The sequence below is a fragment of the Gambusia affinis genome, linkage group LG09, assembly GCF_019740435.1.
Source record: "Gambusia affinis linkage group LG09, SWU_Gaff_1.0, whole genome shotgun sequence".
Lineage (NCBI taxonomy): Eukaryota > Metazoa > Chordata > Actinopteri > Cyprinodontiformes > Poeciliidae > Gambusia > Gambusia affinis.
In genome coordinates this window covers 19,899,771-19,913,722 of record NC_057876.1, presented here as the reverse complement: position 1 = coordinate 19,913,722, position 13,952 = coordinate 19,899,771, and the positions used below count along the sequence as shown (strand labels likewise).

General features: G+C 35.5%; 1 protein-coding gene across 1 annotated transcript in view; it reads right to left on the bottom strand.

The window, feature by feature from the left end:
• The window catches only part of gfra4b (GDNF family receptor alpha 4b), a 45,933-nt gene extending 32,300 nt beyond the window's left edge, over positions 1-13,633 (bottom strand). The window contains exon 1 of the mRNA XM_044127139.1: positions 13,277-13,633. Coding sequence (XP_043983074.1) covers positions 13,277-13,319 — 43 coding nt within the window. The 5' untranslated portion in view covers positions 13,320-13,633. The remainder of the gene's footprint in view (positions 1-13,276) is intronic.
• Between the last annotated feature and the right edge of the window lie 319 nt (positions 13,634-13,952).

Below are 13,952 nucleotides of genomic sequence, written 5' to 3'. Positions count from 1 at the left end.
GCACGCCCCAGTAAGACATTTTTTGTGACATTTTTGAGGAGAAATAGGTGCAATCTTAGTTCACTTGATCTACAGTTTTGGGATGTTTGTAGTTTTTTTGGAAGCAGACAATTTTGTAGCTTTACCTTTTATTGATGGTCAAATCTAGGGTAGAATAAACTAGTTAACCATGAATAATCGGGTAGAGACATTTTCTTACCAATTAAATATTTACAGATAAAGTGGAATATAAACACAATTCTTTCAAACATATTATTTTAATCATAAATAGTACTACGTGGAAAACAGTTTTCCTATAATAAATTAGAAACATTTACTATGAAACATTTATCTGGATGTTACATCCAAAAAATGCTTTTTAGAGGAATACTTTTTCTTTTACAACACTTGCTGCCAACAGCACCCATTAAGAAACAGATTCAACAGAAATGCTGACACAATTGCTATTACAAGCATCATGTAGTAGCTTCTTATTGAAACTTTTCCTCAGGCCCCTAAGGAAATTTTCTATTTTTACATAATAATTAAGTCCAACCCCATATTTTTAAGATAAACACCAATATTGCTAATTTCAGTGGTGTCCATTTCCAAAATGAGGCTCATTAATCATCATATTGCAAAAGTTATAAAAAACAATTTAATGTTAGAAAATGACTACTTCTTCAAGTAGTATCTTACACAAAAAGTCCAATAAGAGAATGTAGGATGTTTTGTTTTGTCCAAATGCATAACGCAGAGTTCTGATTTTATCTGGCTCTTGGATTATGACTGAATCCTGAAGCATCTTCAGTTTTGAATCATGTTTGTGGCCTTATAAGGAGGAAGATCAGCTTTTCCTGATCTCATGTTTCACACATCATCACCATATCCCTTCACTGTCTAAACAGGTGTTCAACCTTCTCTGAAGGATAAATCTTTATAAGTACACACACCAATCCACTAGTTCTCATTCTTCCCTCCTCACACTCCCAGCTTATTAAGAAGCTTCCTTCCTTCTTCAAAGCCCTGGTGACTGATCCAGTAAGAGATTTCATGCTGTGACTTGTAATGATGCAAGCCATCTGAAGCGCAGAGCAATGGGTCAACATGAAAAAAGTTGAAACAATGCTGTTGACTGCATAGAACTGAAAATTAGGAACTTCTTGAACACTTTTAGCAATAAAAACAGACACTAATTTTTCCACACATTAAATCAACACTTTTAATTGATTCCTAATTTATTATCATAACTAATCAATGCATTCCAGAATATTAACATCCTGTGATTCAGTAATCATTACAGGATGCAAAGGTGCAAAAACAGCTTGTTGACTAGGATATAAATTACTATTAACCAAAATTTTAAATATGCAAAAAACACATACTGTATATCTGTTTAATGCAGTAAATGATAGAAATACAACAGTTTAGAAGTTTTGTTTTTAGATGCTTAGTACAGTGACAAATTCAATAGTTTTCATACTGACACATAATTTAGGGGAGGGAGGGATGGATGGATGGATGGATGGATGGATGGCAATGTTAGCTAGCTTGATTAGCTAGCTAGTTTCAAGTAACGTGCTCTTTCTATCCCCTCTTCCTGCCCACACACACATAATGGACGCTGACATTGTTCCAACATTGCTGTTGCAGAATTGCTGTTGTTGTCATTTTGATTTAAAAATGTTCTACAAATTATCACAAATGTTCCACAATTTCTTCTAAAAATGATTATGAAAGTGAAAAATGAAAATATCAAGGTCTTGGCAGCCTCCCTGACCGCTTCTATCTTGTATTTTCAATAAAGAAATGTCCAGTGTTATTCATGCCACAGTTAGATATTTTTAGTGTATCAGTGTGTGTACACTTTTCCTGGCTGATACCTTCGTAGAACGACTGACTTCTGAGCCTGCGTAACCTCTCTACAAACTCTAAAAACATTTCCAAATTAAACAAGAAATGATTCACAAGGAACAAAGTTTTGTAGAGAACTCATAATGTGAGTGAAAAACGACAAATTCTCAGAAAGGACTCAGAATTCTGCTTGACCTAAAGAGATCAGTGTAAATCTGGTAATTGTTTTGAAAATCAGCAAAATCTGTTCTTACACCTGAGGGATAAATGTGCTTAGGTTACAGATTCCGATGTCTTTTCGTTTCATTTTATTTTATGTATGAAATTTTACAACTCAAAGAAAAGTCTATTTTAAAGTAAAGGTTATGCATTTGCTGGATACTGTATGTCTTGGAACATCAATTTAATGTCTAAAATAAAACAAATTAATGTATTATAAGGTTGCATTTTTCCTTTTTTTTTCTCTGAGTTGTGCTATTGCAATAAAGCTGAATTAATTTTAAGATTATTTTTAGACTTCTTTATCAGGTCTGCCAAAAGAAAACAAAAAGACAGAAGTGTACTGGAATGGAAATAACTTCAAAACATAATCTCGCACACACACACACCGTTCTATAACAACAGCAGTGTTGAATCCCTCAGGAACCATTGCAGCATCGAGTCAATGGTCCTAATATGGAGTGCTTCCTCTCTTGGGGCACATACATATAAAATTGGCTCAGGTTTCACTGCTATCACTCACACAGACTTTCAGATGCTTAGTGCATTCTGTTGATCCAATTAATTAGCTCCTAATAAGACATGGAGAGGAAAGGGATTTGCTACTACTAAGTAGTGACAGAATCAAAGTCCTCTTCAAATTAAGACAATGTGTTATCACAAACTGACCATTAAAGAGATACATTCCTTCTGAATCAATTCTACTATTTCTGCCAAGAAGACTTAAGCAAAAACTCCTTAACAAAGATTTCCTAACTTTTATTTTCTTGGTTTAACTTCTAAATGAGATCTATTTGCAATTTGCAGCAATTTTGTCAGTGTCACACCCTCGTCTGAGACGGTTAATCAAGCGGCGCTGAACGGAGGTGACATCCTATCCTGCATGAAGCAGATGTTGTAAATCTACTGCAGCTCACTCAGACAGGTGCCCTCCAGCTGGTTCCTCTCTGTTGCTTTGTGTTTCCTTTTTGAGCAACACTTGGTCCAGCTGTTATGTTCTCCTCATTATAAGGTTGTACAACAAAGTCTGATTAATGACCAAAAGAGGACTCTCTGTAGAATAACAGGTTTGTAGCCTAAATGTGCTTTGAATATTTTGATAAAGTTTAGAAAAGGTTTTGTCCCCTAGATGTGACTTTCAGATACAACTTAACTATTTAAGACAATAAAATGTAAGATATTTCGGAAATATAGACTCAAGATAAAAATTAGCCACTGGAAAATTAAAAGTCAGCATACATGGAAGAATAAACTGAAACCAGACATGCACCCAAATAAAATAACTAATCCATTTTGATATGAGCCATAGAGTAAGCAAAACTCTATTACTTGTTAACAAGAAAGTCAGTCAGAAAATCTCTTGGTAGCAACTTAGAGTATTTAGAATGGAAATATAGTTTAGACTACTTCTGTAGTTGAAGTGGGATGGAGTTCAAACCTAAAATCAAAATGCTGAATAGTTGTTGGTGACAGAGAGGCTGGTTCAAGTGTTTCAGGCATTGAGGATCTATACCTTACCAAAAATGCATGTAATTAATTATTAAACTGGCTTTTCACAAAGTCATAATCTGTTAAATCATATGTGATTACATAAACCTGTTCAGGTGGAAATTGACATTTTTTGCTATAACCTATAACATCTCTCCTTTTAAAAAGTTAATGAAATCCTGTACATTGAGTCTGCATAAATAAATAAACAGTATAAACAGTGGGAATTTCACATATTGTAATCTCTGGTTTACAGCAAAAAAAAGAAAGAAAATATCCCGCGTGCAGCAGTTGTGTGGAAAAGCCCTTGTTATAATTAAGTTTTATATAATGTGCAAACAACCATCACCGGTCATTTCATCTTCTTTTTTTACCATCATGGTGAAGATAAAACCATAAACTGCTTCCTCTGAAGAGATCCTTCCAGACATGCCACACCAAAATTACTCATGAATTAATTTTTGTATACAAGCTTCTAGCTGCCATAACTCAGCTGATACATACTTCAAAATGAGAACTATGATAACAAAATATCCAATTTGCAGTAATTCACTTGCCTGACAATGTAAATAAACAACTAAATATTAATTAAATACATTGCAGTGCCGTTGTTTGAATTGCGTTAATTGCAGATGTATCAAACAGTTCAGAGCTCCGCCTGCCTGCCAGCCAGCCAGAAAAATAAAAACAGCATCCCTCATGTAAAAGCAATGCTATCATAGCTCTTTTATGGCCTGTGAGACATGCTTTTTGCAATTCATGCATATGGATATACTGCACCACAACACTAATAAAAGTGAATAGGAATGTATTTTCCTTCTCTTTCACTCACTGGAAAACAGAAAAGGGGACATAAGATACAAGAATCTTATATTTCCCAGCTAAAAAAGAAGCCACTGTTAATCAAAGTCAAATTCAAATTTGTGTTAAAAGTATTTCAAAATTAGAGCAGAATATGATTTCAGCACAACTGCTGTTTTTGGTCCAAGTCACCACAAAGACAGTGCACCAAAGAATATTTCACATGAGAAAAAAATCCTATTAAGTCAGCTAAATAGAGCAAATATAATGACTGGGTTAGCGTATTTCCAAAACCAGAACTCCTGTGGGATGTTACCAGTTTATAAAATGTGACTCAAAGAAGAAAAATGATCCACAGATATTGTCATGGGGAAAAAAGACTCACTGATGCTCAAAGGGGGCAATGCTTGGCCTGTGTGGTCCGATCCACCGGATGAACTGCTGAAGCTTAACTTGCTGAACGGTTTAATGCTGGTTCTGATAGAAAGGTGGTGTCAGAATACACACTGAATCTCAATTTGTTGTTTCTCCAGCCCAGTCAGGGTGTCGGTGCTGACCCTGAATTTAAAATGAGTATGTTATGATCACGACTAGACCAAAAGTAATGGAAGGAGGTTTCCTAGATTAATAAACTGTATGTTACATAAATGGCCAGGTGTGTGCATGGGGTGTGTGGGGATGGGCGTGGGGGCATGTGTGTGCGTGGGTGTGTGTGTGTATCATTTAGCTGGGTAACAAGGCTGGACCATTGAAGAAAGACAAAAGCAGTCTGGCAACATTCGGATAGGAAACCTTGGGCGGTGCCATTCATAGGTGTTTCTTTAACACACCCCATCAAAGCTTTGTATTTGTTGCAAACACTTTTCCATGGAAACAGTGTTTTCTGATGGCCTCTATCCAATTAGATCTAAAATATGAGAGCAACTACTGTATAGTTTTTACCTTCTGTTTGAAACATTTATAATCCTCAGGCTTTGAATGGTTTGTTGGACAATTTGAACGATTCAAATGTAAGTGTCAGCAGTACCTGAATTTAAAATGCTAGCATCAAATCAATGCTTCTTGGTAGAGCGGGAAATAAAATTTCTTCTTTATAAGGAAGAGTCTCTTCCCTTCCGCTGATGCTACATCATTGCACAAGAGGGATTGCTGCAAAATCAATGACTCAATAGAATCACAAAAATGTGCTGTTTCGCATAATAAACTAGACTTAGTTGTTTTCTAAACTGAATGAAAATAGAATACATGTAGATTATTTTATATCTTTCTCCATGGTTGCACATCTCATATATTTATGAATATTAATTACATATTTTTAAATTAGATTTCTTTTGAACTGGTACTGTATAAATACACTCAATTGTACTTATACAATTGAGTGTATTGGCTTCACACAATTGTGCTTTTAGGCACAATTAGGTAAAGGCAGTTCTAAATTTCCATGAAATGTTGCAATATTAAATATTTATTCTCAGTGTGTATGCCTGACGCTTCACTGTTTTATTATACTAAATCTCCACTATCTCACCCTGCATAACAACTAGGAGTCCGAGGACATCAGCACGATCAGCATTAGAAGGAAATCATGCAAACAAAACAGAATGTGCTTTTTCAAAGATGCATGCACAAACCACAGAATGTTCCGTCTGTCCTACACAAACAGAACATTTCACCAGGAGCCCGACTGCTCTTCCAATTTTAACCACAGTAGCTTTTCTGGCCAAAACCTTTGTCAGTGGTTGTTGTTGCATGACCCAGACTTGATCCAACAAACTGCTGGCTTTGTTCACAACCAGTCAAGGTTTTCAATATTTAATTACAGGAAAATCAATGTGACTGAAAGATCTCACTACAATACAATAGACAATGTAAGAATATGTGGTATGCTATTTTTCTGCTTTGGTGAACCTCATGCAGATGCTCAGAAGTGAATTTTTCAAAACTTGAACAAAACAATTCATGTATCGTCAATGCTTTACAGATTCTAATTTTATGCACATATATCTAGGCTACCTGTTCTGTAATCAACTAAATTTGGTAACAGCAGTTTATAGCTGAGCTAAACCCGAAACTACACTTTTTGCAAGTATTCATTTACATTTCCTTTTTTTGTCCTATGACATCCAAAATTTACAGTGACTTTTATGTGAATTTTATGTAGCAGAGAAACACAAGGTAGTGCCAAATTGTTATGTACAAACAAAACAAAAAGGTGCCATGCAAAAAAGTCAGGTTTCTTTACTCTGATATCTCCTAAATAACAAAATTACAGTATAAAATATGTGAGCTGATCTATTAGCAAAATTGTTGAGGCTTGGACAAAATGAATGAATAGCTAGCTGAGTCTTGACACAAATTTTCAATTTGAATTAGGTCTTGACTTTAGATAGGTCATTCTCACCATTAAGGCCATCATCCTTTTGGAAAGTGCACCTTAGTCTGAGTCAAGGTCTTTTGCAGCTTGGAACAGGTTTTCTAGCTCCTACAGAGGTCAGAACTGGCTTTTTGGCCTTTTAGCTTTTCTTTGATGAATGTTCTCCTTTCCTGCCAGAATATCCGTTGCAGTGGAAGGCCTTGCATTGGTAGGTTTGTAGTAGTGCCGCAATCTTTCCTCCTCAAAGGGTATCGATGCTTTTGTAAGTGACTGAAAATGACTCTTTTGCTAATCAACTCCCCAGTGTCTCTTACAGCAGGGTAACATTTCTGTCCCTATATTTTATAGAACTGCAGAGGCTAATTTTTGACTCCTGAAAGAAAGAAAGGGTTATCGAAGGTTACAGAAGGTTTCTCATAAAGGCTGTGAAATAACATTTGCATGAATAATAATGTGTGCATCCCTAATATTCAGTGCTGTGAGGGAAATGAGCTCCTAAAACTTTCCACTGAGCTGTGCTTTTGTAACTTTATTGCCTGGTTTTACAATCCCACAAGGATTATAAATGCATTTAGTAGATACCAAAAAACAAAGTATTTAATTTGAAGTCTAGTCTCTGTCAGTCTGTTAAATGTAAATGGAACCCCAGCATTTAAATCACCCTCAGTTCTCTATATTTAAAGCAAATCTTCTGGTAATATCTTAACTCCTTTATAATTAGCTGTAAAATATCATCTTAGACTTTTTCTTTTTGGGCTAGAAAACTAAAAGACAGGCTGGGAAACTATTAAAGTGCTAATATAAAGCCTTTAACACATGATTGTGTATGTGCTAATTTTTCAGAAACAGTTTTATGAATAAGGTTTAATTGTTTTACTAAATGAAAATATTGGTTAGAGCAGATTTAAGTAACATTTAAAAACCTAATAAACTATCCTTTGTCCATCAGTTGCCTATCATTTTCTTATACTACAACATATTTGATCACATGAATCTCAAAACAAAAACACTCTCACTGATTAGCGAACAATGATTTAACACTTCACTATGATAATGGATTAGGGCAGAAAACCCATTTATTTTTACTACCATGCATCACTCCCAGTCAATAGCATGTCTATGGCTTTCACACACGCACACCCCAACAGTCTGTGTGTTTCAGACTGAAAACGTGCGGCAGCTTCTGACTTCCAAACTTTATCTGTCTAAAGTTATATTTTAACATCACACGCAGACAAGAAAGTGAGAAACTGAAAAATGTCACCATTATAGGTCAGAGACATCAGACTGATTGATATCAGCTGAATCTCAATGTGCAGATTCTAACATTTCAATAATTAAAGAGAAAGGTAGAAAAACATGAGGTTCTGCAGAAACACTGTAGCAGCCAGACTCTTTGGCAAGACATTTTTTTTCTTCGATGTGTCTTACAGAGGATTTAAATTTCAGTTTTAACAAAACACTTCATGTATCTTCAATGCTTTACAGATTCTAATTTTATGCACATATAAAATGCAATATAATGTGTATAATGCAGTTATTTACACTATGTAGTCAATTGCTTAAAAACCTTTACCAAAACAGTTGTAGGAACTGCTTAATTAAACTGCAGTTCCAAGTATTGTTGCAGAAATACATTTTTATACCTTTTTCACTCTCTTTTTAGTAAAAAGGTCCTGGAGACAAGCTGACAAAGGCTTCACCATGGAGGTTACAGTCACAGCACATTTGGACACACCAATTAGCCTGGAATGCAGCTGTTTGGATGGTGGGAGACCACTAGTTCTTGGAGAAATCCCACACAGGTAGACAGAGTAATATGCATAGCACACAGAAAGCCCCTCAGCCATCATGTCAATTTTTCAGCCACCTCACTCCCCAGTGTAGATTCTACTTATCCACAACATGTTAAGATTGCTCTTTATTTCTGCACTTACTTGATATTACTCATCATAGTTTTTTTTTTTATAAACTTGCTTTTTAATGGAGAACAAGACAGGTGTTTCCACAAATAAGAAGAACAATGCAGTTTTTGTCTTGGAATATATCAGGATACAAGGACCTAATAAAACAAGAGCAGCAATGCATAATGTGAGGTCCAGGTGCACACATGGCCTGTAAACTGGCATAATTAAAGTAGGAAATTCATCTTGGAATAATGATATAACACAGAACAAAGACACAAAGACGAGGAACAGTGGAAAAATGAACCAATCATGTAAGACGACAAATTGGCAAAAAGGAGAAAAACAACTGGGAAAGAAGTCACTAATGAATGACAGGTAAAACCAAGGAGGGAAGCAACCAACTTAGAAAGCAAGACTAGCTGCAAGAAAACAGCAAAGGAGTTACAAAACAAAAGAAGTCAAGCTAATAGAATTACATACTATTCAAACCCTACAAAACAAACCAGAAACCATCATTTCTTGCATTGGTTCATAAGTTCTGCTAATTTCAATCACATAATCACTGAAATATGCCTTCAGGAAGGGAGCTGTGGCATTTGTTTTTCATAAGGTCAAAAAGGAATCTTTAGAAATACAGTTTACCATTAACACAAGTGTGGTAAATAATGGCAGCAATGACTTATAAACAAAACACATTTAATCTTTATGTAAGATGCTGCATAATCAGCTATTATGTGCAGATTTAAATTAAGTGCATTTCTGAAATTCAAATGTTTACATATTCACCATAATGTGGTTTGAAGGCTGAAAATGCAAACCGGTGTCATATGTCGTAGTTTTATAAAAGCAGGACTCTGTTTTTTCCCCCACACACTGCATGGGGATGTATTGGGTTGTGTGTGTGAAACAAAATGCATAGTTTAGATTTTGTAACAGTTCCCCATGCAAGAGTTAGTTTATAATGACGTACAATACTAAACAATGCATATATGTGTTTATTAAGGGAAAAAAAAGTTTAATCCAGCAACACCAACAACATTCAGTGAAATAAATCAGCAGCATGGCTGAAGCAGAATGCAGTGACAAAGCCTTTTGTTGCAAAAACATGGGGTTAAAAATAGTAAATATCATATCCTTAAGAAACACTAAAAGCACACTAAAAAGCTCTGACAACACTTAATGAAAAAGCTTAAGAGTAAAAGGACTAATGATGAATGTAAATGCTGTTGGCAACTCCTGGAAGATATTCCCTGGTTTTTGTGCCATTCAAATATATTCACTTTGCTTTTAGTTTAGATTATTGTGGAGTATAAATGCAATCAGCTTTGTGCTACGAATAGGTCTTACATGATGTGAAACATGATCTGACTGGTGAAAGTTCTATTAAGTTAACGTTGCACAAAAATGCTACGTCAACCATAAAAAATGAGGTACTCTTAACAGTTGAACTCGATTTTAAACAATTATTAGCTTCAGTGTGAATCTGTCAAAGTGAGTCCCAGTGTAAATTTATCATGCAGATAAGATCAAAAACTGGGCAGTCCACTAGTTATCTCAGATTATTTGCCATTATTTCCTACAACATTGGATGCAGCATTGATTCAGTTTGACACTACGTCTTATTTAAATGGACAGATTAACCCTTCAATGTCTTCTTGAGGACCAACAAACCTGGTCTGAGCACCATTGGTGCTAAAGTTTTCATCTCCAAGCACATGACACCAGGATAAAAACAACTTTAACAAAGCAAATAGAGGCTCAAAGGGATGGAAATAAAGCACAATTCTAGATGATTTTCACTCCTTTCTGCACCCAATTAAGAAATTAACCTCTATAATAAAGAAGTGCAGTTTGAATGCAGGCTTAATGGATATAAAACTGGCATAGCAGCAAATTATTTTATTTGATAGCTACATTGAAATATAAATATCTCTAAACATAGAGAATGATCTCATAAGGTGTCCTACATGTGTTTGTAATCGACCTAAATTAGTTATGGAATTCTCATTTGTTGACAGCATAACAACAGTTACTGAAAAACTGAAAGGAAATAGTTTAAACATATTTTGATTCAATGTCTACTGATGTGAAACTAATAAATCATTTTTAGGTTATTCAATATCATTTCTTTATTTATCTTTGATTGTAAGACAAAAGATTAATATAAATGTACCAATTATTTGGTACATTTACCAAATGGGATAGGAATGATTTTTTTCTGGCACCAGTTTAAAACACTTTAATTAACAATGGGAATAGCATCATTAAAAATTAGAATGATACTACATCAAAACTGGAGATTTTTCTAATTTTTGTATAACCTGAGTTAGTTTATTCCTAATTTTAATTTAAATGGCAACAATCCCTGAAAATGTTTTCTTTTGTTGATTTTTTTGGGGGGGGGTCCTTCAGCAGCATTGTTGGCACAAGTGAACACAGAGAAATCTTTGACTTTGTGCTCTCCTGAAAGGCAGTACTCAATACCAGCATTTAATGGACACTTTTTACAACAGAGGTCTTGAGGTGTGCCTTCAGAGGTGTTTCTGGAAAATTGTGGTCATTCTGTTGTGGCCTGCAGGTAACTGCAGTAGTTAAGAGAGTGAGGGTAATGTGTGATTTTATTTCATCTGTCTAGATAAAATATAGATTGCAGAGGAACTCCACAGAAAGGTGCAAAAACAAGTTTGGTAATCCAGACAGGTTATACAAGCTGACCATTAAATGTGTGGTCATGGTAACTGATCCCAGTAAACGGCTGAATAAGCAGGATCATCATATCTACTGTGATTCAACAAACATTGGCATGTTTAAAAACAAATACATAAATATGCCTTCCAAAGCTATTCATAACTTTTGATTTTTTTAAAACTTTTTGTACGGCTTGATGCTTAACAAAGTTCAAGCATTGCCACAGTTTCTCAATTCAACTTTATTGTGGATTTTTACTGACCTATAAATATGTTATAATCTAAATTATTCTGTTTTGGGATGGATCAATCTAGTTAGAGAAACTATCACCCTAAGATTAAGGTGATGGCTAAGAGCCCCAACAATCAACAATGGAAAAAAGAAAAAAAAGAAAAAAGCTGGTAAATAATTACAAATAGGATTTAAATACTGAAATGGTAATTTAAAAAGTTTTATTTTTTGTTATTCATTTCATTTATAATTGTAAAATTTCCAATCAGAACCAAATTAGCTGGCTAAATGAAAAGACTTTTAAATCTAAATCTGCCAAGTGTAAGAATAATTTTGCGATTAACTGTAAAGGAGACTTCTCGTGGCTTTCTTTCAACAATCATTTTCATCTTTCCATGTTCCTATGAAGATTAAATCTGTGGGGAAAAGGACTGATGTGATAAGCTGTGGATCACTGCAGCTCTTCCAGGTCAGTTCAGGTGGATCCCAAAGTCTCGGCAGGTTTAAAGTTTTGTCATACTCTTCATTTTCAGATGATGGATTGAACGGTCTTCTGGGAGATATTGAAAGTTTGGAAAATTCCTTTGAAACAGTTTTCTCTGTCTTCATCTGTTTATTCAATATGTCCAAACAAAGCTGATGCATTCACAGGACATAAAAGAAATTATATGTAGGTGGATTATTTTTAAAAACTTCTGAAGGCCATTAGCTGCACTGGCATTTATTAAAAGGTATCTGAGTGAAGGGTGTGAACACAAAGGCAGGTTTCATTTAATAATCTTAAAATGTGAATAAAGACACAGAAAAATTTAGTGAAAGTGGTTAACAGGTGAGAATACGTTTTTAAGGCCTAAGCATATCACCAGAAATCATTTGTGGGTCTATCTTTTTCAAACTATTGGACAACAATGCAAAAAAGTTTTTAATTTGACTTCATTTCACAGAGAGCCGCTGATTCAAGAAGTAAATTCTTCCATTCAGCATTTCTTGGAATATCCTTTCATTTATTTAATGAATGACTTCCACAAACAAAAAGCTTTAATAATTAATGACAAAGATTAGAAATACATTAATGCATTTTCCAGCCTTTGTAAAGAAGGAAAGCTGGAGCCAGGTAAAAAGAGAAAAGAAGCCATCACAGTGGTCAGGTGGCTAAAACTTTATATTTCCAAACAAAATAGATGAAAATATGAACCAGCTGCATGTTTCTCTCCACCCAAATGTACTGTTGCCGCAAAAATCAATATTCTAGCTTCATTCAGTTAGAGAGCAATATTTCACAGATGACTGATGTACTGCTGTCAGTGGTCGCTTGTGAAGGACTTGCTAAATAATAAAGCAATTACACCATAAATGTAAAGCTGCGCACTTGATATTTAGTTTGAGTATAAAGAATGACAGGAACTATATTAGGACAAATATTTCTTCGAGCAACTCATTCAATTCAACAACACACAGTCAAACCATCCCTGCACACAAGCACCCGAGGCAGACTTGCCCACTCTTCAGCATATGCACTTGCAAGTAAACTATTTTGTGTGGTTTCCTATATTAGGCTGTGCCATCGGATCATTATCACAAATTCCTCGTTTTAGTGACGCATCTCAACGCCTTAGCTATAAATTTGCATTAATACAATTTTAAGCTCATGTTGCAAAATGTTGCCAAATATTTTTCATTACACCCGAATGGAGCGGGTTACAAATCAGGCCAGAAAAGAGAAGTTAATACTTACCAAAAGTTAGGAGCATAGACAGATAAACTCCCCAATGATCCATTTTTGTCGGAATTTCAGGTTATACCTCAGAGCTTAAATCTACAGCGGAATATTCCTTATGCGCATTTGGGTATCCTTGTTTGCGCAAAGATCTTTTTTCTCTCTCTCTCCTCAGCCACTCTAATGCAGTTTGTCGCTTGATTTTGTAAAAATCGTTTTATATCTCAGAGTCCCACCAGTTCCTTCCGAGCCGCTCTCTCTGTTGCGGTTTTGCGCAAAGGTACAGCCATGCGTGATGCTGCGAGAGAAAGTTGTCCTGTGCGCTGAACAGTCCGCTGGTATTGGAGAGTCTTCTGTTGCGCGTCTACGTGGTCGCTGAAGTCCTTGAGCCCGCTGCTGAAGAGAAGCCGAGCGCCGGGAGCAGCCGAGAGGGAGGGGGCAGAGAGGCAGGGAGAGGGGGTTGTTTGTGCAGGAGAGGCATTAGGCATTCTGGTCACACAATGATTGGTTAGCCGCGATTTTCTTTTTGATCCAAAAAGTAGCTTTTCTTAAAATTCCTGAATTCTGCAGTTCCGCTTTAAAGAATTCCAACCTTCGACATGTGCTTTTACTGGATTTACCTGAGATTCTTAAAGGACGTGGATAATTTTCCAATGCCTTAGAAGTTGTCATCTACAATTAAGTATTTTCCTCT